Below are 24,545 nucleotides of genomic sequence, written 5' to 3'. Positions count from 1 at the left end.
GATAGATTCATGCCATCATTGTTGCCAAGATGGTTATAGCTCACGATAGATGTTGGCTAACCCACAAACAACCAGAGTGAAAACTAGATAGTTGAATGAACAGGCAAAGGACTTATATCTCATTTATAAAAATCACCTTGATGCCAGCACCCACAAGAAAATCCACCAGCACAGACTTAATCTTTGTTTGCCCACTTTTAAAATCGTCTCCTCCAATTAGACTGTTTTGAGACATGGCGTACTCAATGACTCCTGAGAAAGAAGGAAGACGGGATAGATAGATAGATAGAAAGTTGAGAGAGGAGCCTATGAATAAGAATAAGCAGGGCAGGAGAGCATGTTATACCTGGCACGAAGGTGTTTTGAGGGCTTCCATTAATAAAGGGCACATTCTCGTGGATGCATGCTAGGGCATATAAAGTGGAGGGGGAAATCTCAGGCTCTCCCTTTTCCAGGGACTGGAAAAGATTCTCTTTGGTGTCGTTCAGCCCCACAATGACATCACTGTAACGCTCTGTGTTTGCAGTCCACAACACCACCACTTTGTCGACCCGGTTCTTGGCCTTGAACTCTCTGATTAACACCACCGACACATAAGCAAACAAATGCATAAGGATGATGAGAATCTCATAAATTATCGCCCACCTGATGTCCTGGACAATTTTCTCCATCTGCTGTTTCTTGTTGCCCTTGACCATGTGGTTGGCTCGGGCGCCTTGGTTGGATGCAATAAAATCCGGGTCATATATTCCAGGCAGGGGCACCATCTCCTCCATGTAGGGCCGGAGCTGCTTCTGGAGGTCCATGTCCAGAACTCTGGCTCTGGACATGGCATCAGCCAAGTTCAGGCCATTGATGTCCCATCCGCCCAGTACGATATCATTTGGATCGACCTGCATACCACATGAGAGGGAGAGACTTACTCCTCCTCATCATGCATAATAAGAGAAATAAAAGCAACGTCGCACGGAGAGCTTACCATGGGTAAAAGGCTCTTAAAGGGGGCATAAATCTCTTCTCCGTTGAAAGATCCGACGCGGCAGGTGGAGGCCTGCGTCAACGACCCAAAGTAGTTGGCTTGTTGCACACCGTCCTTGGTCACCCATGATATCCCCCTGTCCAACCAAACCCAGAGGCTCAATTGGAGGAGAGAACCAACTTGTGTGTGTGTGTGTGTGTGTGTGTGTGTGTGTGTGTGTGAGAGAGAGAGAGAGAGAGAGAGAGAGATTGATTCACACTTACTCTCGGTTCGCGATCACGCCCGCTGTGAGGGTCGACCCGTTGTTTCCACCCCAGCCCACCAGCATCACCCTAAAAACACACACACACGAGAGCTTTCACTCATCCTAAATCAGAACACCCCAATATCTGCCCCCAGGGGATTCTTACCCGAGCTTGGGGACGCGGACTGATGTCTTGAATTGGTATTGCACAGTGGTGGGCTTGACGACCCATTGGTACTGGCCTCCCCGCCGCTCGTGCACGAGCTCCGTGGTAGAGTATTGGTAAGTAGATTGGATGTAATCCTCCGTGTACTCCACGTTGGGGCTCTCGATGTGGAAGCTCTCGATGAACATGGCTGCGAATGGTAGGACAGGCTAGCGCGAGAAAGAGAGAGAGCGAATTGTAATGGAATGGGAAGAGCGCCTAGACATTCCTTTCCCATGGCACGTCCTCCACCACAAACTTCTTCACACCGTCTAGCGACCTTTTTGATTCGTTAAGGTTCTCACCTAAGCATCTTCCCCAAGGTTCTCAGTTAAGGTATGCTTCCTATCCTCATTGTTCCAAGCCCATCGCCTCCCATCCCTTGCTCCTGCTCCTACATAGAAAGCCCCTCCTCGTGCGCGAGTAGAGATATCCACTGGTCAAAAGCACTTTTATTTACCTCACAAACATAAATAATGATTGTGTCCATACTTCTATGTTCTATCTTATGCAGCATAGTGAAAAGCTTTCCTTGTCCAATTTCAACACTAAAAGTTTTTCTTTAGACAAAGGCAGGGCATGTTTCCCTATGTACTCCCTATAAGTTTCCCCTGTAGGTAAGTCGAAATCTTCTCATTTATTATCAGGTTAAAACCTAGAGAGAGAAATTAACTTAGAGATAAAGAAATGGATTTTGAAAATTTGTTTAAATGCAAAGTTTTATTTTGATCCCATGGACCCAGGGGAGCAAACAGATGGCAAACTGGATAACGAATGAGTAGGAATTTTGGAGTTTCAGCTTATAATTAGGACCGCCTAGTGGGGGCAAGTATCTTAGTAAGGTCTAGAGAGAAAAAGTTACATTTTGAAATCCTATATCTCGAGGACTCATATGTGAGGACATAACTCTATTTGGACCACGAACGAGATATATTTTTAAGGTACAAGTTGGGAAGGAAACCCTGAAGTTATACTAATCAACATGAAATATTCATTCAAAGCCCGAGTGCAATCATGTAACATCTCGAAATTCATCGCTCGAATATTTACGGAACTTCTATAAGGGTAGAATGTGAAGAAAACCCCTGACTGACCCAAGTGAGAAAAGGTTCATAATTGGAACCCAAGGCATAAATCTAAATGATTTAAAAGGGTTGTAGACCTTCGAGAAAAAATATGACTCATGGAGACTAGTTGGGAGCCATTTAAAAACCTTAATGCACATGAACTAGGAGTTGGAGGATTTTAGAATAGCACCACATGCTTGAAAAACTTTTTTTTAAAGTTAATACTCCCTCATGTGAAGTAGCAAGGAGTCCATGTGAATGATTGAAGGAGTGGTGACACCTAGGCATTTAATACTTGCTTATAAATAGATATTAGCCTAAAGCAAATGCATAATCTAGCTCTCATAATCGCTTGATTTTGGGAGGCTTGGTGCAAGCTTTTCGGCAAAAAAATTGGCCAAAAAAACGGCAAAACAAACTCTAGAAACCACCCTGTTTGGAGGCCGGTATCTCCTAAACCGTATATCCGATGAAGGCACTCTAGGGCTCATCTGAAAGTTGACATCCAGCTCTTAGACTTTGGACTAGTCTTCTGAAGTCAAAATCAACCATTTTGGCCTCCGATTAGCAGCTTCAAAATTCGACCCGAAAATCGAGGCAAAAAACAACCCAAAAACCACGAAAAAATCGTAAAAATTAACGTGAAAACGACGACGAGCCATATTCGGGCTACTTTTTGAGTGTCTAAACGATAAAATCACGGATGACTCAAGGGAACAAAGTTGTAGTACTCCAAAAATACTACAACTCCCTCATACAGAGTTTTTCAAAATTCCTTTGGGGAACTCTCAAAAACGTGCTACAAAACAGGAAAAAAATTCTCGTGAAAATTTTTTGTCTTGAGACAGTGATGGAAAATAGGTTTTAGGACCTCCTCTTCCATCTGGGAAGTTCCTAGCATACGCTTTTTTCGAAAAAATATCTCAGAGGTCGTTCACATGCGTATAGCGCCTAAACTAATTAGGGCAAACGGACACCCGTTTGATCTAATGAAGAGTATACCCAGCCTCTTGAGGCTGTAATGATGGACTGTGAGAAAGTATAAAAAGCAAAAAAACAAAAAACAAACAAACAAAATGTGATTGCTCATTAAAGAGCATTTAGGCACTCTGACATGACCACAATAGAGGAATTGGCAGGGATTACACAAGGACTGAACCCAATGGCTGACATCTTCGAGCCATTGAGATCTATGCCGCAAATTCACCTCCCAATGCCATTGGCCATGCCTATAACAAGCGTGTCATCGAGTTTTACACCCCCTGTCACTTCGATTCCACCGGGCTTTGGCCCCTTGCCTAACATTCTCGCAAATCCTATAAGTACTAACCCTTTCCTGAATGCCCACACCTTGGACATACTAACTAGTCTAGGAAGGGGGTTGCCCAAGGACTCACTAAGTCTCTTCCAACAAGAGCACTCACATACGGCCTCAGTGATGATTTATACAGAAATAGGGCCGTACAAATTTCTAAAATTATGGGTAAATATGATGGAACAACAAACCCTGTTCAATTCATTCAAATGTTTGAACAGAGATGTGAAGCCTTTGGAAATCCCAACTGCCCCACTAAGGTACATACGTTGAACTTATGCTTAGAGGGAAAAGCTAGTCGATGGTTCATCGCATTGATGCCGGCGATCAAGACCAACTTCAAAACCTTGAAATCAGCCTTTATACATGGCTTTTCCAGACAAGGTGATCGGTGGAGTGCAGCAACAGAACTCTATTCAATTGAGCGTCAACCTAATGAATCCATTAGAGATTTTATCCTTCCGATAAAACTCTTGGACTCACGTTGTGAGTCATGGGAAAAATTAAACGATATTAAGGAGATGTTTCATGATGGGCTTGAAGAATAACAGCTTACAAAACTTGATCATTGTATCCAATCAGGAAACATTCAATCAATGTTGCAAAGAAGTAATATGTTTAGATGATAACATGCTAGAAGATGATCGTGCTACGAGGTGTTCTTCATCTAAACCAAGTGAAGCAATGGCAAAAGAAAGATCGATCTCGGAATTGACATTCCCCGAATTTTATGCAGCCTTGCTTAAAACCTTACAGCAAACATCTCTAAGACAGGATGAAAACCTTCAAACGTAGACACCCTTAATGCCTCTAAAAGTGAGGAGCGAAATGCCTTGTATTGAATGCAATCACTACGACCATTCCAATTCTCATTGTGCATACAAGGCACCTATTCTTCTATACTGCATATATTGTAAAACCTTTGATCATGATACTAAAAAGTGTCCCGCTTCATCCATAAATGGACTCAAAACCTCCATCTCCCGTGCACAGAAACAGTCCAAAGGGTAGAAAATGCTCAAGAAGTAGTTAATCGGACACTTCAGTGTTTCTATTATCGTGGACATCACAAGGTGGCAGACTGCACAGTTTGGAATACTTCCATGCCCATAGTCACTGACACCTTATGACCAATGTGTAAACGATGTGGCATTGATCACATATTCCACGATTGCCCAAGACGAGTTGCTTCAATGCAACTTGTCTCTCACAAAATACAACTCTTAATATCTTAAGTGTACAAAATGGGCAACTGGCTACATTACCCTTGAATGTACTTACACGCTTATAAGCCAAGGCACAAGAAACAGTCAAAAAAGGAATGTAAAAGACAACACCTCAACATGGGCAGAAGAACATGCTTTAAAACAGAACCTAAGAGAGAAAACAAAACCTTCTAAACCAAAGAAAGACAAGGGACAAAAAACTATTGAAACCAAGGTCGAATTAAAAGACAGGGAAAAGAAGTCTATACAGGACATAAACCCAAAAGGGGACATAAACACGAAAGAGACAAAAGCTATACAGGATGCAGAAGCATCCATATCAAAGACCACCACACAAATCTCAACACCCATATGTATGACATAGGATACAAAAACCTAAAAGAAAATTCGATCTCGTTGCATGGGTAAACATAATAAAAAATGATAAACTAAAGAAAGTCAGAGAATGAAACAAGTTCTAGTACATCGCTAAGTGAGGATGAAACAAGTTCTTACTCGTCGTCGCTGAGTGCACCACATAGACTAATCAAGAAACTAGAACCCACCCAATCACCCCAAATGGATAATGATAATCACATGACATGCGGAATGCAAAAAGCAAGCTCAGGAGAGCATGCTTAGCTTGGTTGAATGTCTTACAGGGTCACCGATTGTGATTGAGCCTCATAATTCCAATCCTAAAAGAGCAACCAAGATACAAAGCCTAGAGGAGTACCGCTTCCCCTTTCAAGAGGAAGACATACTCTCTACATGTATAAGAGTCATTTGAAACAGACTGTACGAACTATAGACTTGAGAAGGCACGTGAGGAATTCGATAATTCCCTTACAAAATTTAAACAGTCTCTCAAAACCTTATTCGGAGGAATGCTCTTCTCTCATGTGGATAAAGCCAGTATCACATCAGCACTTGCACCTTTAATGGCTCATCCTGAGTTATACAAGGACATAACGAACTCCATAAAATAGGATTGTGAGGATTCACAAGTTTCCAAATAGCCCTCATTAAGAATTGTTAGAGGGCCAAGTGTGCAAGTGTACGCATTGGGTACTCTTGAAAAAGCTGAAACCCAAACAAAGGATGAAAGTGAATGGGAATATGAAACAGACATAGGATCTAAAGCTAAAACAATAAGTGAAACACCCATGGTTCCTTTGGAAGATTGTATCATGGTATGGTTGGATTTCCCTACAAGCAATGATGTTTAGCGTAAATGTGCATTGATTAGCCCTCGAGCAAGTCATAACATCATGACAATAGACACTTGGGTGTCATTAGGACAACCTAAACTCATCCCTACAAGCAATAGTATTGCAAGAGGAGCCAATGGACAAAACATTGAAGTTCTAGGTTACTTTAGAAGCACTACTCAAACAATTGATGGCGATATGGAATTTACATTCCATGTTACCCTAGATTCCGTTGAGTATGATGTCATCCTTGGCGGAACTTGGATAATTGAATCATTGTATTCACTAGATGAATCCATGCAAACAGTCACCTTGAACACTCCTGCTATAGGCAATGTACAACTGCTATTATTACGGGAGGAAGAAACCTTGTAGGAGTTGGAACTTCCAACATATCTTACTAAAAAGATCCCTAGGATTTTGGTTGGATTGGAAATTTCAAATGAAATCACCACACCTCAAGCACAGCTTTGTCCAACATGCAAAAACAATCTCATGACCCTCGAGCTATGGGATTTGTTAGGTCAACCCACACTCACGGCACATCCTGAAAGGATTACCTTTACACAAGACTTGAACATGCCATGTTTGGGGTACTTTGAACATACAATGTATATTGACACTAACCCCCTCACTTGCAAGTTTTTTGTGGTTGAGTATGTGTTGGAAGTAGATTTAATCTTGGGGCATAAATGGACTGTTGCTGCCCAAGCACCACTGTGCTTTGCTAGTAGCGATAGAGTCATCATGATGGTCAATGACAAAAAGTTGACAATACCATACTGCCAAGAAGATCCAACTTTAATGGATATCTATGATGTTGATTTCAGCAACAAATTCAAGAATCAATATGGAGACTTAGAAGCACATCAAGAACATAATTAATAATGCTCTTGTCACCCCTCTGGAAGTGAGAAATGAGCGCACAAGGAGCTGTTGCTTGCAAATCGTGACTAGATGACCCATTAAAAAAAAAACCTCGAGGTCAAAACTTGCAAATTCACAAAATTCCATCTCACTGAATTACAATTCATGGAGTTCCATCTCATGTCTTAAGAACCAGCACTATCACGATTTAAGCCCCCATCACGGATTAAGCCATATCACACAAAAGCCACTATATATTTGTTAAGCTTATTGCTTATTATTCTTTTGGCTAAATTAATGTAGCAGCTGCTCCATGAGTACATATCCATACTCATGCATTGGAGAACATTTGCACTAAAGCCTCACCATCAACAACTTCCAGGTACATCTCTGGATGGGGGGGCCATGGTGGGCAAAAGCCTGGTCAATGGTACAACCCATCGCTTGGAATTTTCCTTCACATTACAAACCTTTCCAAACGATGCCACAATCTTCACAACTCAATGATTTTTAATCCCTAGTGAAGATCTCTATATTAGCCTCGCAAGTCGACGTAATTCTTTCAATCCTCACCCCAACAACAAGTGGCTACTTCAACACAGAGCAGTTCAATAAGAGTCTATATGACTCAATTCTTGTACTTCATGTAAATCTCCTTCATTGGAGCACTTAAATATGCATAAAAACATAAAAAGCACATGGACAGAAGAAGACAGGATCAGGTCCTACTCAACAGCATTTAACAAGAATCCTGCCACAAAGGGACATCATTACAAGACAATTACTTCAAAGGATGAATGTCATTTCAATGAATCAAATGAGGAACTGAGAATCACCATCTCATTCTGATGATTAAGTCTACATTCCTCCAGATCCTTCCCTCTCTTCTCTTCCATTATTAACATCTCTTAGTGTTCCCACACTAACAAAAATCACATGTAACCTTGCCCCGATGATTGCCAATAACAAATTGAGCCAAAGAAAAAAAGAGAGAAAGGGACTCACACAAATATAAAATGCAATCATTCGGAAAACAACCCCACTCCCCATCCCGTTAGGAATTCCTAATACACCACTAACCTCTTCATTCATTAACTAGCTTTTCTTATTCCTTCTGCTGGAGGAACAAAGACCATTGAACGTCATTCAACATCAAAGCCATCGCCAAAGCTTGTTCATTCTCCCCACACAGTCTTCAACGCAATCACGAGGATGCAGTCGCCATCATGAAGGGGGGGATGTTAATCTAATTCTAGGATTAACAAGAGCTACCGCCATTATCTTACATTAAGGAGTCACAGTAGATATACCAAAGGGTCATACATTCAAGATATGAAGTAATAGTGTCCAAAACTACAACTTGGACGGGTGCTCGTAATGGTGTGATGGAGTATTTATGGCGATTCCCGCTTCAAGAGCGTGTGGTAGCAAGTTAGGATGAGGTCTTAAGTGATGTACTTCATGGATATATTATGAGAGTAGTCATTGCACTAGCATTAGGCCTCTTATGAGCCTAAGTGCCTGATCGGCCACAATTTAAGTGAGTGTGAACACTTATGGCCATGTATATAAGTGAATTTCTCTCATAATACAATAGACTCTCCCATTATGCAATTGAGTCTTGCTCTTGCTAATCTCTCTCCCTAATGCCTAGTGAGTGTGTGTGAGTGAAGTGAGGTGAGAGGAGGGACAAGGACCCATAGTGCAAGGCGGTGGTGTGCCAACGTTCGCGAGAGACGCGGTGGAATTGCTTCTCAAGGAGTTGTAGATCTTTGAGACCTCAAGGGTTACGAGCTCGGCCATTGGAAGAAAGATCCTCCGACAGTTGCGGTTCACCAGGTCTTTTTGGACGTGTTTCAAGGAGGGTTAGGGTGAGCCATAACATCATTATTACTCAAGAATAACCCATGGTGTGTTGTGTGTGTGTGTGTGTGTGTGTGTATGTGTGTGTGTGTGTGTGTGTGTGTGTGTGTGTGTATATATATATATATTACTATCACATAATTATACAAATTTTTTGAAGTCCCTTGAAGACTTTACCACCATCAAATGAATTCAACCTCCCTTTTTTTATCTTACTTCTATTTCATTCTGCATATCTTTGTTAATTCGACATTCAATCTTGTGTTAAGTGTAGTCTTGTATGGATGTGGAATCCTCTCTGGATTCAGGACAGACCTAGGAACTAACTTGCTTGTAGTCCTGATCAACTCCCCATGCTTAGGCAGACAGGTAGCTCAACGTCCTAGCGTTAACTTATTACATTAGTCACACTACTCCTTTGGAGAGGCTAGGTGGTTCGGAACCACATAAGTGCTGGGTCTTGATCGGACTCCGACACTTTTGGTGATCGTGCTGGGGACTGATATGCTAGGTAGGGGAGTAGAAGATAGAGTCTATTTTTAAGGTCAAATCTACAGAGTAAGTCATAAAGAAAAGCTAGTTGGAATAGATCTAGAAAGGAAGTGCACACACACTGGTGTCGGGAATGTTCATGAGAAAGTCATAGGAGTACAATGAAGAATGCATGTATAATGAAAGGGAGATCAAACAGAGCAATGCATTATTGCCCGGATAGGCCAAAGCTACAGAAAATGAAGGACAACTGCATCGTCTAAGAAGATTTCCTGAAGGGATTCTACACCAGCACAAGAACGGCATATTCGGGAACCATTGAGAAACCAAGAAGGAGACCACCAGGAGCTTCAAAATAGGAGGCAAGAATCTCAAGGAGAAGAAGAACCCGTAGTTGTGGGAAGAATGTCTCTCAAGTACCCGAAGTTCAAGGGGAAGAGCGAGGAGGATCCAGATTCCCACATCTTTGCTTTCAAAACCACATTCTTGACCACTCGAGCTCCGTTGCCACAAAAGTCAAAGTATTTTATGACAACTTTGGGTGGCAAGGCCACTTGGTATGCACAATATGGTCTAGAGTACTTCCAAACATTTGAAGAATTGAATAAAGCCTTCCTGAAAAGGTTTAGGAAAGACAAGACCATAATAGAAGTACTTGAAAAGCTGTAGAGGCTAACTCAAAAGAAGAGGCCAACAGAGGATTATGTAGTTGAATTTTGAGCATTGCTAATGCGTCTCAATTAGCCCAACAGACCTTCTCCAACCACACTAAGTCAGTGGTTCGTGAGAGGATTGAGGGAAAAAGCTCCAGACAGTGGCTCGTATGATTTGGATACCCTCACCTTCGAATAAGTGGTGGTGGCGAGAGCAACCAAAGCTAAGGGTATCCTAAAGCAAATAATCAAAGACCCCAAGAAGAAAATAAAGGATAAAAGGAAGAATAAGGAGGATGAAACTTCTGAATCAGATTCCGAAGACACCTCAGAATAAGAGTCCAGCCAAGAGTTGGATGCCGAAGAGTGAAAGCCCCAGAAAAAGAAAAGTAGGAAGCATGCAATAGATTTTTAAGAAGGACTTAGGGCTCAGGGCCGCCCTACCCAAGATTTTCGGAGGAAACTCAGGATCCAGACTCAGATCGAACGTATGGTGCACAAGGTGTAAAAATCAAGGTCATACAAAGGAGGAGTGCTAATTGAAAAGCACGCAACAACTATGCACTATTTGGGGAAGGTACAACCACACTTCAGAGACATGTTTTTACAACACTCAAAACAAGAATCCAAGAGTGATGGAAAGGCAATAGCAGCAAGTCCCAGTCGTCAACCAAGTTTCCAAACGGGGCCTCAAAATAATAGACTATATGGAAGAGGAGGTGGAAGAGGATGTGGAAGAGTTGGGCAGAGAGGAGCCTGCTTCTACTGCAATGGTCCAGGCGTAGAAAAAATGACTACGCCATATTCCAATGCCATCAACAGAGCAAGAACTGCAAGAGGACCTCTATGTCAACTCTACTTGAAAAGCACACTTAGCGTGTTTACAAAAAGTGCTAGAGAGATGCTACAAAGGGAGGCAAACCCAGCTATAAACATGGTAAAAGTGGACCAAGGGTAAAAGTGGACCAAGGGGGCATGAAAAGAACAAGAAAAGCCACTAGAGGTAATGGATGTGATAAGATCACCAGGGCTTGTTAAGACATCAACAGGAAGGAATCCCGAGCCAGAACAAAAGCAGAAGCCAAAGTAGGGGCAAGATAGTAGAGAGTCCATGAGCAAATCACCAAATTAGTGCAGAGTGCACAAGGGATGGTGTAGACAATGCAAGAAAGCCTGCTCCTGGGAGAGCATGCTGATGAGAGTCTGGATAGGACAAGCTTGGTTAAGAAGAGGGAAGAAATTGCAGTAGGAAAGAAGCTAGTGTGCAATGATAGAGCAACTAGAGAAAGGATGCTAAGGTGCCAACTGGAGCCAATAATAGCCTAGAGAAGCGGAAGTGTCTTGAGGAAGGAAGTGGAGAGGAATCTAGAAGAAGTCCAGATAGGAAAGTTGACAAGGGACTGATAGGGAAAAGAAAGGGAAGAAAAGGAAGAATGTACAGAGGCCAGGGGATGTCCACTAATAAGGAGAAAAGTAGCAACTATGGGAGGATCTCAGCAAGATGAAACTAAATATCACATTGGACCAAATGCTGAATCTAGTTCCCAACTACAAGCAAAAGCTGCTTCAAGAAATATTACAAAATGAGAGATTGGTTCAGATGCCTGTAAACGAAACAAAAAATTCAACAGTAGAATACAAGAATGTGGAAACAGTCTAAGACTGTGACACATCCGTTCTGGAGGTGACCATAAAGATCAGAGGGGGGACAGTGGCAAGGGTCATCTTGGATGGAGGATTGGGAGTGAACATAATATCAGACAGCCTGGCCAAAAATCTAAGAATCATGGATATGCAGTGGGCTCCATTATAGATCCACATGGCTAATCAGAGAAGAGTCCAACTAGTTGGAATAATCAGGGGAGAACAAATTGAAGTGCCAGGATGCACATTCAATGTTGTGTTCATAGTCCTCGAAATGAATGAGATAGCGGGTGCATATTCCATGCTATTGGGAAGACTGTGGATAAGAAGTGGAAGGATCAAGCACAACTGGGATACAGACAAGATCATAATCCAGAGGGGGGAAAAGAAGGTTTGCATCTCGATCGTCGTCGTAGGAAAAGACAAGCTGAATCTGGCTAGCCAACCACTGCATCATGCAAAAGGACTAAATTACCTGGAAGGGATAAAAGACGACGAAGAAGAATAGATTCTGAAAGAAAATCCAAATCTATTATCACTATTTGAGGTGGATATTGAGAGGATTGTACAGAGATACATTCTAGAAGTCCTGGTAGCTTATCTTGAAGTGCTACTAAATGAAGAAAGTGCAAAGGAAGATGAAGAAGATACTCAGGACAGAGATACGTTCTAGAAGTCCTGGTAGCTTATCTTGAAGTGCTACTAAATGAAGAAAGTGCAAAGGAAGATGAAGAAGATACTCAGGACAGTGTGGCAGAATTGTAGGCCGAGCAGGAAAAGGCCATGATGGCTGTCAAGCAGGAGGAAGCCCAACTAAGGAAGCGAAACATCAGATTCTAGGAAGATGAGCTCGAACAAACGACCAAGAGAGACCAAAACAATCACAGTCATTGCTAAACTATAAATCATGAATTCAGAGGGAGATTCCTCGAACTGCTAAAATCCTACAAAGATGTGTTTGCATGGAACTACTCTGACATAAAGGGGATTGATCCTAGCTTCTATCAACATAAGATTAACCTAAAAGAGGATGCAATTCCTATTAGGTAGAGCAAGTATAGAATGAACCCCAACTATGCCAAATAGGTGAAGGAAGAGATTGATAAGCTCCTAAGAGTAAGGTTCATCTATCAAGTGGATAGAGCGGAATGGTTTTCATCGATAGTCATTGTCCCGAGACGAAGAATGGGAAGTTGAGGGTTTGCATAGACTATGGCAAACTGAATGCTTCCACCATATCGGAGCCATACCTGCCTACCATTAACATAGATTCCCAACTACAAGATGCAGTAGCTGGGCATGAGACTTCTTCTTGGATGGGTTTAGTGGATACAACCAGGGTACAGATGGCTTGGAGGATAAAGAAAAAATAGCCTTTGTGTCATAATGCGGGGATTTTGCCTCCAAGGTAATGACTTTTGGGCTAAATAATACTCTAGCCACATTCCAAAGGATAGTTCTACATATATTAAACCCCCTTCATGAGGGTCTTCGTGGGTGGATGATTTCCGTGTGTTTGGGAAGAAATAAGACTACATAACACACCTCACGATATGTCTGCTGGAGAAGTGCAAAAAAGCCAAACTGACCCTTAATCCATCCAATTGTGCCTTTGCTCTATGAGTGGATCCCTGTTAGGGCACATAGTATCTGCAAAAAAACAGTAGATCTGACCAAGGTCAAGAGATTATTGTAAAGCTGCCACTTCCCAAGAGTGCCAAAGAACTTGCCAGATTCCTAGGACAAATCAAATGGCATAGAGATTCAAGAGGTTCCTAGCGAATGTGGCAATACCCCTGTATAGCCCGATGGTGAAAGATGTAGAATATGTCTGGTTAGGATCTTATCATAAGGCATTCTGGAATCTCAAGTGGATACTTTCATCAGCACCCATTCTCCAATAATCAAAATTTGATCTAGTATTCCACATATTTGTTGATGCCTCTGGTTTTGCTATTGGTATTACTTTGATACAGGAATCGTAAGAGGGCAGGTTCTTCAGACCAGTTTACTATGCAAGCAGAAGACTATCCAGGCTAGAAAGGAGCTACTCCATCACAGAAAAGGAGTCATTAGAGATGATCTACTCGATCAAGAAGTTCAGGCACTATCTGTTAGGAAATGTGTTTGAATTTCTTGTGGATCACAAAGCACTCTTGTACCTTGTGAACAAACCAGACCTAGCAAAAAAATTAGCCAGATGGATGCTTCTGTTACAAGAGTTTGAGTTCACTCTAAGGCACAGCCCGAGAAACAAGCACGCAATAGATTTCTTGTCAAGCTGGAGGCATGAGAAGATCCAAAGGGGGTGGACGATGACTTCCCAGATGCGTAACTCTTCATCATAAACGGAGAAAAACCGAGCTGGTATGATGAGATGCTGCAGTTTCTATCTGACTTGTCCTTTCCGGAGTATATGTCCAAAGATCACAGGAAAAATCAAATTCTCTGGAGCAAGTCGTTCATGGTGGTAGCATGTCATCTCTACAAGATGGGCATTGATCAAATACTAAGAAAATGCATCCCCGAGCATGAACAACATGTTGTGCTAGCTAAAGTGCATCAAGGAATAAGCGGAGGGCACTTTTTGGAGAAGTCACGGGTGGAAACTGTTTAGGCAAGATTATGGTGGCCAACAGCATTAAAAGATGCACACGAGTTTGCAAAGGAGTGCGACACGAGTTTGCATTAAAAAATGCACACGAGTTTGCAAAGGAGTGCGACATGTGCCACAGGCTGGGGTAATCGAATGAAGTAGACAGAATGCCTCACAACCCAATATTACCCCTAGAGTCATTCTAGAAGTGGGGTTTGGACTTTGTCGGCCCATTCAAGCTAGCAGCTCAGTAAACATGAAATAAATACATTCTAGTGGCTACGGATTACTGCACAAAATGGGTAAAAGCCAAGGCTCTAAGAGACTGTAATGCATTGTTAGCAGCAAAGTTTCTTTATGAAACCATCATGACAAGATTCTAGTCTTGCTTTTCTTGTTGAGAATGGGACCCCACCCTGGAAAACTGAAAATGAGATGGATGGGCTCATTCAAAATTGTCAAAAAAAAGGGGACAGGAACCTCCGAGCTGGCAAGCTTAGATGGTGAAACGCTAAGGAAACTAGTGAATCGGTATAGGGTGATGTTAAGGAAACCCTACCCTAACATGTCATGGGAAGTTGCCTATATGCCAAGCTCGAGCATGGCTCAAGAGCTCCACCATAGTCACTCGTCACCGCTATCCTCCTACACTTGTTGTCACATCTAGGCGATTGCTCTAATCCAACAGGTGATGCAAGCTTTCTCACAAAGATCGTGTGGGATCTCGGCATAAGAGGATCATGTTGGTTAGCCTAATCACTGGAGAGAGAGAGAGAGAGAGAGAGAGAGAGAGAGAGAGAGGAAACAAGAGGGAACAAGTGATTAGCACTAATCACTCCTAAACCCTAACCTTAAGCACTAATCACTCCTAAACCCTAACCTTAAGCATACCACACATGCTAGATTAGAGTCGCAAGAGAGAGGAAGAGAGAGAACACTTCACTTCTATTGCACAAATGGGAGAATGAGTAACAAACAAGAGAAATTGGCTTTTATAGTTCCAAGACTTTTCCCACTAGATTGCCCGGGAAGAAGTAAGTGACCCGGGGTGCCCAAAACATAGTTACAAGGCTTTTCTCTTGGTTTGGCCAACTGACCAAGATCCTCTGTCCATCGAAGCTCAATACTTGGGAGCGTTTTTAGGGCATTTCCCTCATCAAATGATAGGATTTACAATATAGCACGAGGATCCATTACATAATTGTGCAGATATAGTTTTCATAGGAATGTATGTGGTTAATATACTCCCCTTCCTAAAGTCGATCGTGTCGAGGCATGCGAGGAAGTGTCACACTTGGTTGGTTCTCTTGTCTCTCCAGAAACGAGAGGGGGTGGGGGAGTTAGTATGATGGAAAGAAGTTAGTGGAGTACTAGTGATTAAGTATTCAGCTAGGCTAATGGGCTCTTATCAGTTTGCTTTATTGAATGTGCCCAGTAGTACTCTTTATTTTATTTTTTGTGTTTTTTTTTAAAATCGCCTTTGTGGCGGGACATCTTCATTAGAGGAGTCCGAGTACTTGAATGAGTAGACTAGCATGGAATACTTAATGACTAGTATCCCAGTGGTAGGTGGTGGTATGATTAAAGAGGAGTTAGTAAAACAATGGGGTTAGTAAGTAAGTAGCGAGGGGGGGATCCCAGAGGGACAGGGAGGTAACGCGCGTGGAGACTACTTGTGCTCCGAGATGCTGTATGTTGATGGCAATGTTCATGTGGCAATGTTCATGAAGCTCTGGCATCTTTGTCAAGACATTGTGATGGGTATCTTGGCTCCTGTGGATGTTGATTCATCAAGTTGTGGTGTTCTCTCGCGCGTGGAGACTGCTTGTGCTCCGAGATGCTGTATGTTGATGGCAATGTTCATGAAGCTCTGGCATCTTTGTCAAGACATTGTGATGGGTATCTTGGCTCCTGTGGATGTTGATTCATCAAGTTGTGGTGTTCTCTCTTTTTCTTTTGGTGTGTTGTCTTCTTCTGTCTCATTGAAGCACTTGGATCCTGCGTGGATAGGAGTGGTAGTTGATGGCAAGGATCCATAGGTGTTCAGCCGAAGAAGAATCCTCCTCTCTGTTAATAGAGGAGGGGGTGGAGAGTGAATGGTATGGAGAAGAAGGAGAGGAGAGAGGGGAGAGGGAGTACTCTCCCTCTCCTGGTTTTTGGTGCACGTGGGGGGGGGAGAGAGAGAGAGAGAGAGAGAGAGAGAGAGAGAGGGAGTACTCTCTCCCTCTCCTGGTTTTTGGCGCACGCGGGGGGGAGGCTGCAGCGCAGCCTGCGGGTAAAAATCGCCCCCCCCCTAAAAAATTTTCCAAAGCTTTTTACCAAAGCTTAAGCTTTAATTTAAATTTTACTTTAAAAAAAAGAGTTTTTTTAATCTATTAAAAAAAAGCTTTTCAATCTATTTTAAAAAACTTTTTTTAATCTATTAAAAAAAGAGTTTTTTTAATCTATCAAAGCTTGGAAAAAATAGGAGAAAATATGAAATTTGAGGAAAAAAAATCTTTGGATTTGTTTAAAATTTTTCTCTTGAAGCCCTTTGGCTTTTCGCATTCCCGAGAAACCTTTTAGCTTTCCGAATTCTGAAAAATCCTTTGACCTTTCGGATTCTGGAAACTTTTAACCTTTCACATTTCGATTGTTCTTTGTCTTTTCATTTTCCCGAAACTATAGGCTTTCCATATTTCGGGAAAACCGTTGGGATTCCGAAATTTTTTTGACCATTCGTATTCTAAATGCGTTGGGGGTAAATTAAAAATTTCAAAAAATTCTTGTAAATTAGTGAAAAATTAGACAAAGGTTATTTTAAATTTTGAGAAAATGTGGGGTTGGTGTTTAACATGTGGTGTGTCCATTTGGGTGCCCGATGACCATTCAAATTCCTTTAAAATATATATATTTTTAACCCAAAAAATTTAAAAAATCCATTAAATTTATAAATTTTCATTGGATTTGAGAATTGTCAGGCAGAATTGGAAATTTCGTGAATGATGGGATTCTTAGGAAAAATTAGGAATATTCTAAAAATTATTTTTAAAAATCCTAAAAATTGATATTTTAAAAATATCAATGGTATTTTGGCAAATCTAATTGCTAAATTTTTTTTGGAAAATATAGGTTGAAATGCCATAAGATAGGTTTGGTGCAATTCAAAATTATCATATTTGAGGCCCTATAAAATTAGGAAAAATGTAAAAAAAATCATGATAATTTTTTTTCTTGAGAATTTAATATTTTTGAGGATTATTTAATGTTGAAGTACGTTTTCTCGTACTGACATTAGATTGATGCGGGTTATTCGCATATTATTAATACGATTGTACCTTGTATTAGTAGTTATTTTTGTTTGGATTAATTTTAAACGATGTTTTCATGATTTTTTACCATTGTTTAGCCATTCTTTTTGGACATGTTCCTTAATTTCTTTTTATGGCTATAATCTGCATTCAAAGTGTGTTTCACCTTTGACACTTTTCCATGATAATTTATTTTACACTTGTTTAAGTGTGGTTTGTGCTTAATTTCTTAAGCCTAAGACAAATTCTATCATGGGTTAGTTGATCGGTTTGTTTTGGTGGATTTTATTGGATGTTTTCCAAGTTTTATATGGACTCATCAGGTTCTGCCTAGATCACTTGTGTCTAGGGGTTTTTAATGAGTGCTACACGTATGTGTTTCACTTGCTTTTTTAGTTTGGAGTTTTGCTTGAACAACACCACGTTCATATACTCCGGATTGATGAGTTGGCCACCAATTTTAATGCTTCTTTTGGCATGATTAATGTCCATTAGATGGCATGCATTTATTTTTATGATCAACTATGGTTTTCATGGATTCGAGAAGCTTCTATGCTTTTATCCATGGTTTTATAAGGACCTTTTGATCTTTTGGATAATATCATGTGCTTTGAAAGGTAGCATTTGTCTGTTGTTTTTTGCACTTAATTTTGGAGTATATTGCTTGTACTTTTGTACATATTCCAACTTGGATAACTAGCTGCTTATGTATCTAGGTGAATTATTTTTCTAGCCTAACTTTATTGTGTTTTGGGTAGTTATCATTAGAAAGGCGCCAATAATTCAAAATTCTTTTCTAATGATGTACTCGGAAAGAGTTATTCTTTGATGGGGTCTTAGGTATATAGAGATAGGTTTTAGTATGTGAAAGTCTGGGATAAGGCCATCTTATTCCTTTTATACAAGATTTTATTCATATTTCCTAGACGGCATACTAGGGAGTTTCAAATTAATAAGGTATGTATGGGTGGTATCATGGTGGTATGGGACGCTAGCGATCCCATACCACCATACTAGGGAGTTTCAAATTAATAAGGTATGTATGGGTGGTATGGGACGCTAGCGATCCCTCACATATATTATCTTATGGGATAATTTGAGCTCAAGATTGTTGTTTTGCTTACATCACTTAGCATGTTGACCTCAACATTCAAAGATAATCTCATTTTCTGAATTCATTTAAAGTTATTGTGTGGGCATTCTCTAGATAAACTTCTTTTATCTATAGCCTGCATATATTGATGAGTGTAATCTCGTTGGCATTTTCACTTGTTGAAATCTCTTTCTTTTTAGAGTTCAACGAGTTTATCTTGTTGTGTTCCGATTAAGGAAATTTGGATTCTTCCTTTGTTGGCATTTCTTTTTCTAGTTTCATACTTTAGGTGATTTATATAGTCAACCTGATGGTTTACGGATGCATATATGTATATGCTTACGAGCGTACACTCGTCGCTTTAGTATGGAATGGCCATTGGCAAAGTTTTTTTTTATAGGTATGACCATACGCTTATAAGTGTATGCCCATGGATTTAGTTTGGAATGGCCGTATGGATTTTTAGGTATGACCATACGCTTATAAGTGTATGCCCATGGATTTAGTTTGGAATGGCCGTATGGATTTTTTTGAAAAAAAGTTTTTTTTTTTGGTACAGTCGTACGCTTACACGCCATGGCTTTAGGTTGGTACGGTCGTGGCAAATGTAAAATGGTCGTGGTAAATTTTTTTTGGTACGGCTGTATGCTTACAAGCGTATGCCCATGGCTTTAAGTTGGTACGGAGGTGGCAAATGTGGAACGGTCGTGGCAAGTTGCAATTTGAATTTGAATTTGAAATTTGAAATTTGAATTTGAATTTGAAATTTGAAATTTGAATTTAAATTTCAAATTTGAGGGAAGTGAGTGGGAGAAAACTAAGACCCCCTCATTAATGCAAGTAAGTGGGAAAGGGATAAAGTTAGAGGCTACCTCTAAATTAGTGGATTTCGACTAATTTAGAGGCACTCTAACATAACAATGGGTTAATTTTCTTAATCTCATTATTAATCACTCCTTAACCCTCTTCTTTGCCCTCTAATTACTCCTAATTGGTGAGGAGTTTAAGCATAAGGATTGGATAGGTGGATTAAAAATGTTTATGTTAATCCAAAGACGTGATTATCTCTACATAATTTCACTAATTAGGTCTATAATTAATCCACTCAAAAGAGAAAAAATTAGACAAAAGAGACTAAATTAGTGTTAATTCTTGTTAATTAATGCCTAATTAGAGTGAACTAAACATAGATTTGGGTTAAGGCAAGTGTTTAGAACACTAATGTCACTCTAATTAGTCTAATTACAGGCAATTAGGCTTGATTTGTTGGTTTTTTACTCTCCTTAAGTCCACTAATCACACTACCAATAGATTAGTAATAATTAATAAAAATTAAGAGATAGTTTATGGTTTATTTTGTGTTTTTTGAGAGATTAGGGCTCTATATAACTATGCCAACCTACCTATGTAAAGGAATTAAGAAAAAAATCAAGATTAAGCTAAAAATTAACAAAAAGAGTTTAGATTTAAGTAAAAACCCTCTTGATTAGTCTCTCTAATCACCTAAATCTCAAGTTTTTTTCACTCAAACAAGTGATAATCCTACTCTAAACATAAAGCTATACATGAATCTCAACAAAAACATAAAAAATAACTAAGCAAAAAATCAAAATACAATAAAAAATCAAATAACCGCATGCCAAAGAGCTTCGGGCTATGGAGACTCCGTTGGATTTGAATCAAAGATAGCATAGACAAGTAGGCGGATGGTACTCCCCAGAGCAGCGATGCCAAATATGTTAAGGAAACCTTACCCTAACGTGTTGTGGAAAGTTGCCTACTATCCGTCGAGCTCGAGCATGGCTCAAGAGCTCCACTGTAGCCACTCGTTCACTGTTGTCCTCCCACACTCGTTGTCACATCGAGGCAGTTGCTCTAATCCAACGGGTGATGCAAGCTCTCTTGTGAAGGTCATGTGTGGGAGGATTGTGTTGGTTAGCCTAATCACTCAAGAAAGAGAGAGAGAGGAAGTAATAGAGAACAAGTAATTAGCACTAATCACTCCCTAACCCTAAGCACACCACACATGCTAGATTAGAGTTGCAAGTGAGAGGGAGAGAGAGAGAACATTCCACTTCTATTACAAAAATGGGAGAATGAGTTACAAACAAGAGAAATTGGCTTTTATAGTTCCAAGCCTTTTCCCACTAGACCCCCCGGGAGTAAGTGATTTGGGGCACCCAAAACATAGTTACAAGGCTTTTCTCTATGGTTTGGCCAACTGACCAAGATCCTCTTGTGTGTCCATCATCGAAGCTCAATACTTGGGAGCTCCTTTAGGGCGTTTCCCTATCACAAATAGGAGAATGAGTTACAAACAAGAGAAATTGGCTTTTATAGTTCCAAGCCTTTTTCCACTAGGTCGCACGGGAGTAAGTGACCCGGGGCGTCCAAAACATAGTTAGAAGGCTTTTCTCTATAGGTTGGCCAACTGACCAAGATCATCTTATCTATCCATCGAAGCTCAATACTTGGGAGTGTCTTTAGGGCATTTCCCTCATTAAATGATAGGATTTACAATATGGCACGGGCGCCCATTACATAAGTGTGCGGACATAGTTGTCATAGGAATGTGTTAACTAATATGTGGTTAACAGCCAAAGCCTTATCATGGACGAATGCTAAAAAAAGAAGGAAAAGTGTGTCTAGATTCGGAGAATGTTCAATAACCAGAATCCGAGTCCATTCAAGATTGGAAGTTGGAAGCCGGATGGGATTCTAGAGATGATGAAAAGAGAAAAGAACAAAATCTAAAATTAGGCACTACATATGTAAATATGATTGCAGTGTGCATAGAGAATAAGGAGCCAGTTGCTGGCAGTAGCATGGAGGTGGTTTGGAAATTGAGGTTGTCACCTCGAAAAAGGGTGCATGGATGGAAAGGGAAATATGTCGCGACCATCACTGCTGCCACCTCTCCTCAACCCGGCCATTAATGACCTTGCAACTCGTGGAGTAGGCACTCATGGTCATATTTTGAAAGGGATTTGGAAAAATCATGGAGATGTTGAGAACAGTTATGGCCATACCTAAGGGAGGTATATAGCATGACAATGGCTATACACCTCTCCATCGAAGGCCTAATTCACATATCACTATTGTGGAAAACTTCCTTACTATGCTGCGCTCTCAAACCTTTCGCTTTGCTAAATTTTGATTTCACGCCCACGTTCTATCCCTCGATTTTGTATCCAGATTACCTCTGAGTTCGGAGCCTCCAGTCTAGACGCCTTATGGCCTATTCTAGCCACCTTCTTCTCATTCTTCTTCTGTCGTAATGCCCCTTGAGATGAATTTGATAGGGCGGTCTTGGGCATATCTTGGCTTGTAAGCCCTTTTCCTATTGCTCACCAAAGCATGCCCTGTACATGTCCTCTCGTCGACCCGTCTAAATTGTACATCTATGGGCTATGCCTCCGGATACCTTGCCCTTGCTCTTTTCATTATATCCATAGCCATGCCTACTGCAAAGGCATGGGAATTTGCTCTGGGGTGGTAACATCTTCTTCGAAGACTATCTGCTCAAGTTCCTTTGGCCTTCTCCTACCCCGCCTCCATTTCCACCCATAGGGTGGTATGCCTGTGGGTTCTTGCTTTGGTAGTCCCCTTCCCTTTTCTACTAGGTGACTCCATTAGCAAGGGGCACTAGCAAAGTCGCTCTTTGAATGAGTTGTTGCCTCCTCACCCGGATCCACAAGTCATAAGGACTCGTCGCTTCCATGCACTGCTTTGGATCTAGGGGAGGGGCTTCTTCCCTATCCGGTTACTCCTACCTCAGAGTTGCTCTAGCCCTGTCTTGTTGCATTAGGCGCTTCCAACTAGTTCATGAATTTTTCAATTTTGTCCTAGTTGGAATGCCTTAAGGCACTTGTCTCTCCTGAGCCGTCTAGATTAAATTTTGCATACATTTTAGAGCAGTCTCCTTCCAAACGCCGATGCTCTTTTGGCCCATTTTTTCTTGGATCCTTTTTTGCAAGTCCTCCTTTTCCCTTTTTGCCCACCCTTGGAAGTCCTCTAACATCTTGTCCTTTGTCTTCATTTCCCTTGCATGTGCGCCTTTCTCATGGCCTCTATTGAGTTTGTTCTTTTCTTGAGGTCTACATTGGCTATTGTCAAGGCGACATTCAGCTCATTAATTGTCATTTTCCCCCTTTTCCTCTTGTCACCCTTGCAGGTGTAGTTGCATCTACCTCCTTTTTTTCAGGGCCTTTATCATTTTTCTATCCTATTTATGCTATTCTTTGAATTCTTCAACGAGTTCCTCCAGCTCTTCAATCTGGTCTTTTAGCTCGGCCTCATCGTTTTCCTTTTCTTCCAGTTTCTTTATAGCTACCCACGCGTGCTCTTTCAATTTCTTCATTGGGGATTAGGTCCATTGAACCTTTCCATAACATAATTTCTTTCCCCTTCCCTTCTGATTGTGCGGCTAGCTTCTTTCCATGTCCCTTTCAAGACAATATATCTGCTTTTCCATGTCCCTTTCAAGACAATATATAGCTTCTTTCCATGTCCCTTTCAAGACAATATATCTGCTTTTCCAGACTTCTATTTCTTGCTACAACTGCTCATTTTCCATTTGCAGCTCTCTTTCCCTACTGCTGGCACCTCCTCCGCCTGCTTGCCGACCTCCTTGCCCACTTAGCTGGGTGCAGCTACTTCCAAGGCTTTTGTTGCCCACTTGGTTGGGTTCAACTGCTTCCAAGGCTTTTGTTTTCTTTGGGCTTGTTGTTTGGTCTTGATTTGGATTTTTGAATCCTCCGTCTAGATTTCCACCTTGTGAATGGTGGGGAACCATCTGTTTGTGGGAAGGTGTGGGGGCTTGCATTACAGCTGTTAATTTGTCCATATACTCTTCCCACACCTTCTTCAGGTCCTCTATTGCATTACCTTCCCATTGCTCCATCTTTTTGGCATCTAGTTCATAAACTTCTAGGAATTCTTCTACATGCAAGACCGCCAGCCTGGCTTCTACTTTGACCAGCTCTACTTTGTCTTTGCTACACTTCTTTAATGATCTTAAGGTGCTCCTATCTAATTAGGGTGACTTGGCTCTCCATCCTTGCTTGGCTTTCCCTGGCCATGTCCAAGTCATCCTACATAATTATCTGTTCCTTTCTAGCCATCATCTCCTTCATCTTTTCCATTTCCATCTTCATTTTTCTCCGTTGGCTTTTTGGAGTTCCTGGATTTGCCTTTGTATCTCATCGAGCCAGCCCACTTTCATCCTCCTCCTATGGAGGTCTTCTTAAAAGGATTCCTGCTGGCTCCTCACCATCTGGATGGCAGCATCCATTTCCTTGATGACTGCCTATAGCTTAGTCATCTCCTTCAAACCATCCGTCATGCACAACGTTGAAGGTAGTTGAGAGCTCCCTGCACCCAGTTTTTTTGTTGATGAATCTCCTTCAAACCATCCATCATGCAGCTTAGTCATCTCCTTTAGACCATTCGTATGCAGCGTTGGAGGTAGTTGAGAGCTCCCTGCACCCAGTTTGTGTTGATGGAATCTGGAAAGTTTGCAGAGCTAGTTGTAGAGAGATTTGATTGTGCTAGTTTAAGCTACAAGTTTGTGGTAGTGATAGTCTTCTGCTTGCTGCTACTACTCAAGTCTCTGTGTGATAGAATAGACTTGCCAATATCAACCAAGTCCTCCTTAAGCTTTCGGTTGCCCATTACCTCTGTTGCCGCACACTGGTCCCCTCCTTGGCAATCCTTCCCTTCTTGCTACCTATCTTCTTCTCCCCAAATTTGAAGACCCTTTTCTTCCCCAATCCCAATGCCACATGATCTTTGCACTGTCCGAAGCTTGCTTGTTCCTGGG

General features: G+C 41.2%; 1 protein-coding gene across 1 annotated transcript in view; it reads right to left on the bottom strand.

The window, feature by feature from the left end:
- Positions 1 to 1,879, bottom strand: part of LOC147627542 (inositol-3-phosphate synthase) — a 2,885-nt gene extending 1,006 nt beyond the window's left edge. Inside the window, exons 1-7 of the mRNA XM_086814461.1 lie at positions 1,390 to 1,879; positions 1,243 to 1,311; positions 980 to 1,115; positions 646 to 893; positions 347 to 573; positions 137 to 252; positions 1 to 56 (exon numbers count right to left, since the gene is read on the bottom strand). The exon at positions 1 to 56 is cut by the window's left edge and continues 121 nt beyond it. Coding sequence (XP_086670587.1) covers positions 1 to 56; positions 137 to 252; positions 347 to 573; positions 646 to 893; positions 980 to 1,115; positions 1,243 to 1,311; positions 1,390 to 1,577 — 1,040 coding nt within the window. The 5' untranslated portion in view covers positions 1,578 to 1,879. The remainder of the gene's footprint in view (positions 57 to 136; positions 253 to 346; positions 574 to 645; positions 894 to 979; positions 1,116 to 1,242; positions 1,312 to 1,389) is intronic.
- Positions 1,880 to 24,545: the final 22,666 nt, after the last annotated feature.

This window comes from Cibotium barometz, chromosome 20 (genome assembly GCF_041138505.1).
Source record: "Cibotium barometz isolate CiBa-2024 chromosome 20, ASM4113850v1, whole genome shotgun sequence".
NCBI lineage: Eukaryota > Viridiplantae > Streptophyta > Polypodiopsida > Cyatheales > Cibotiaceae > Cibotium > Cibotium barometz.
The sequence above is the reverse complement of the archived record's forward strand: the minus strand, read 5'-3'. Positions and strand labels throughout refer to the sequence as shown.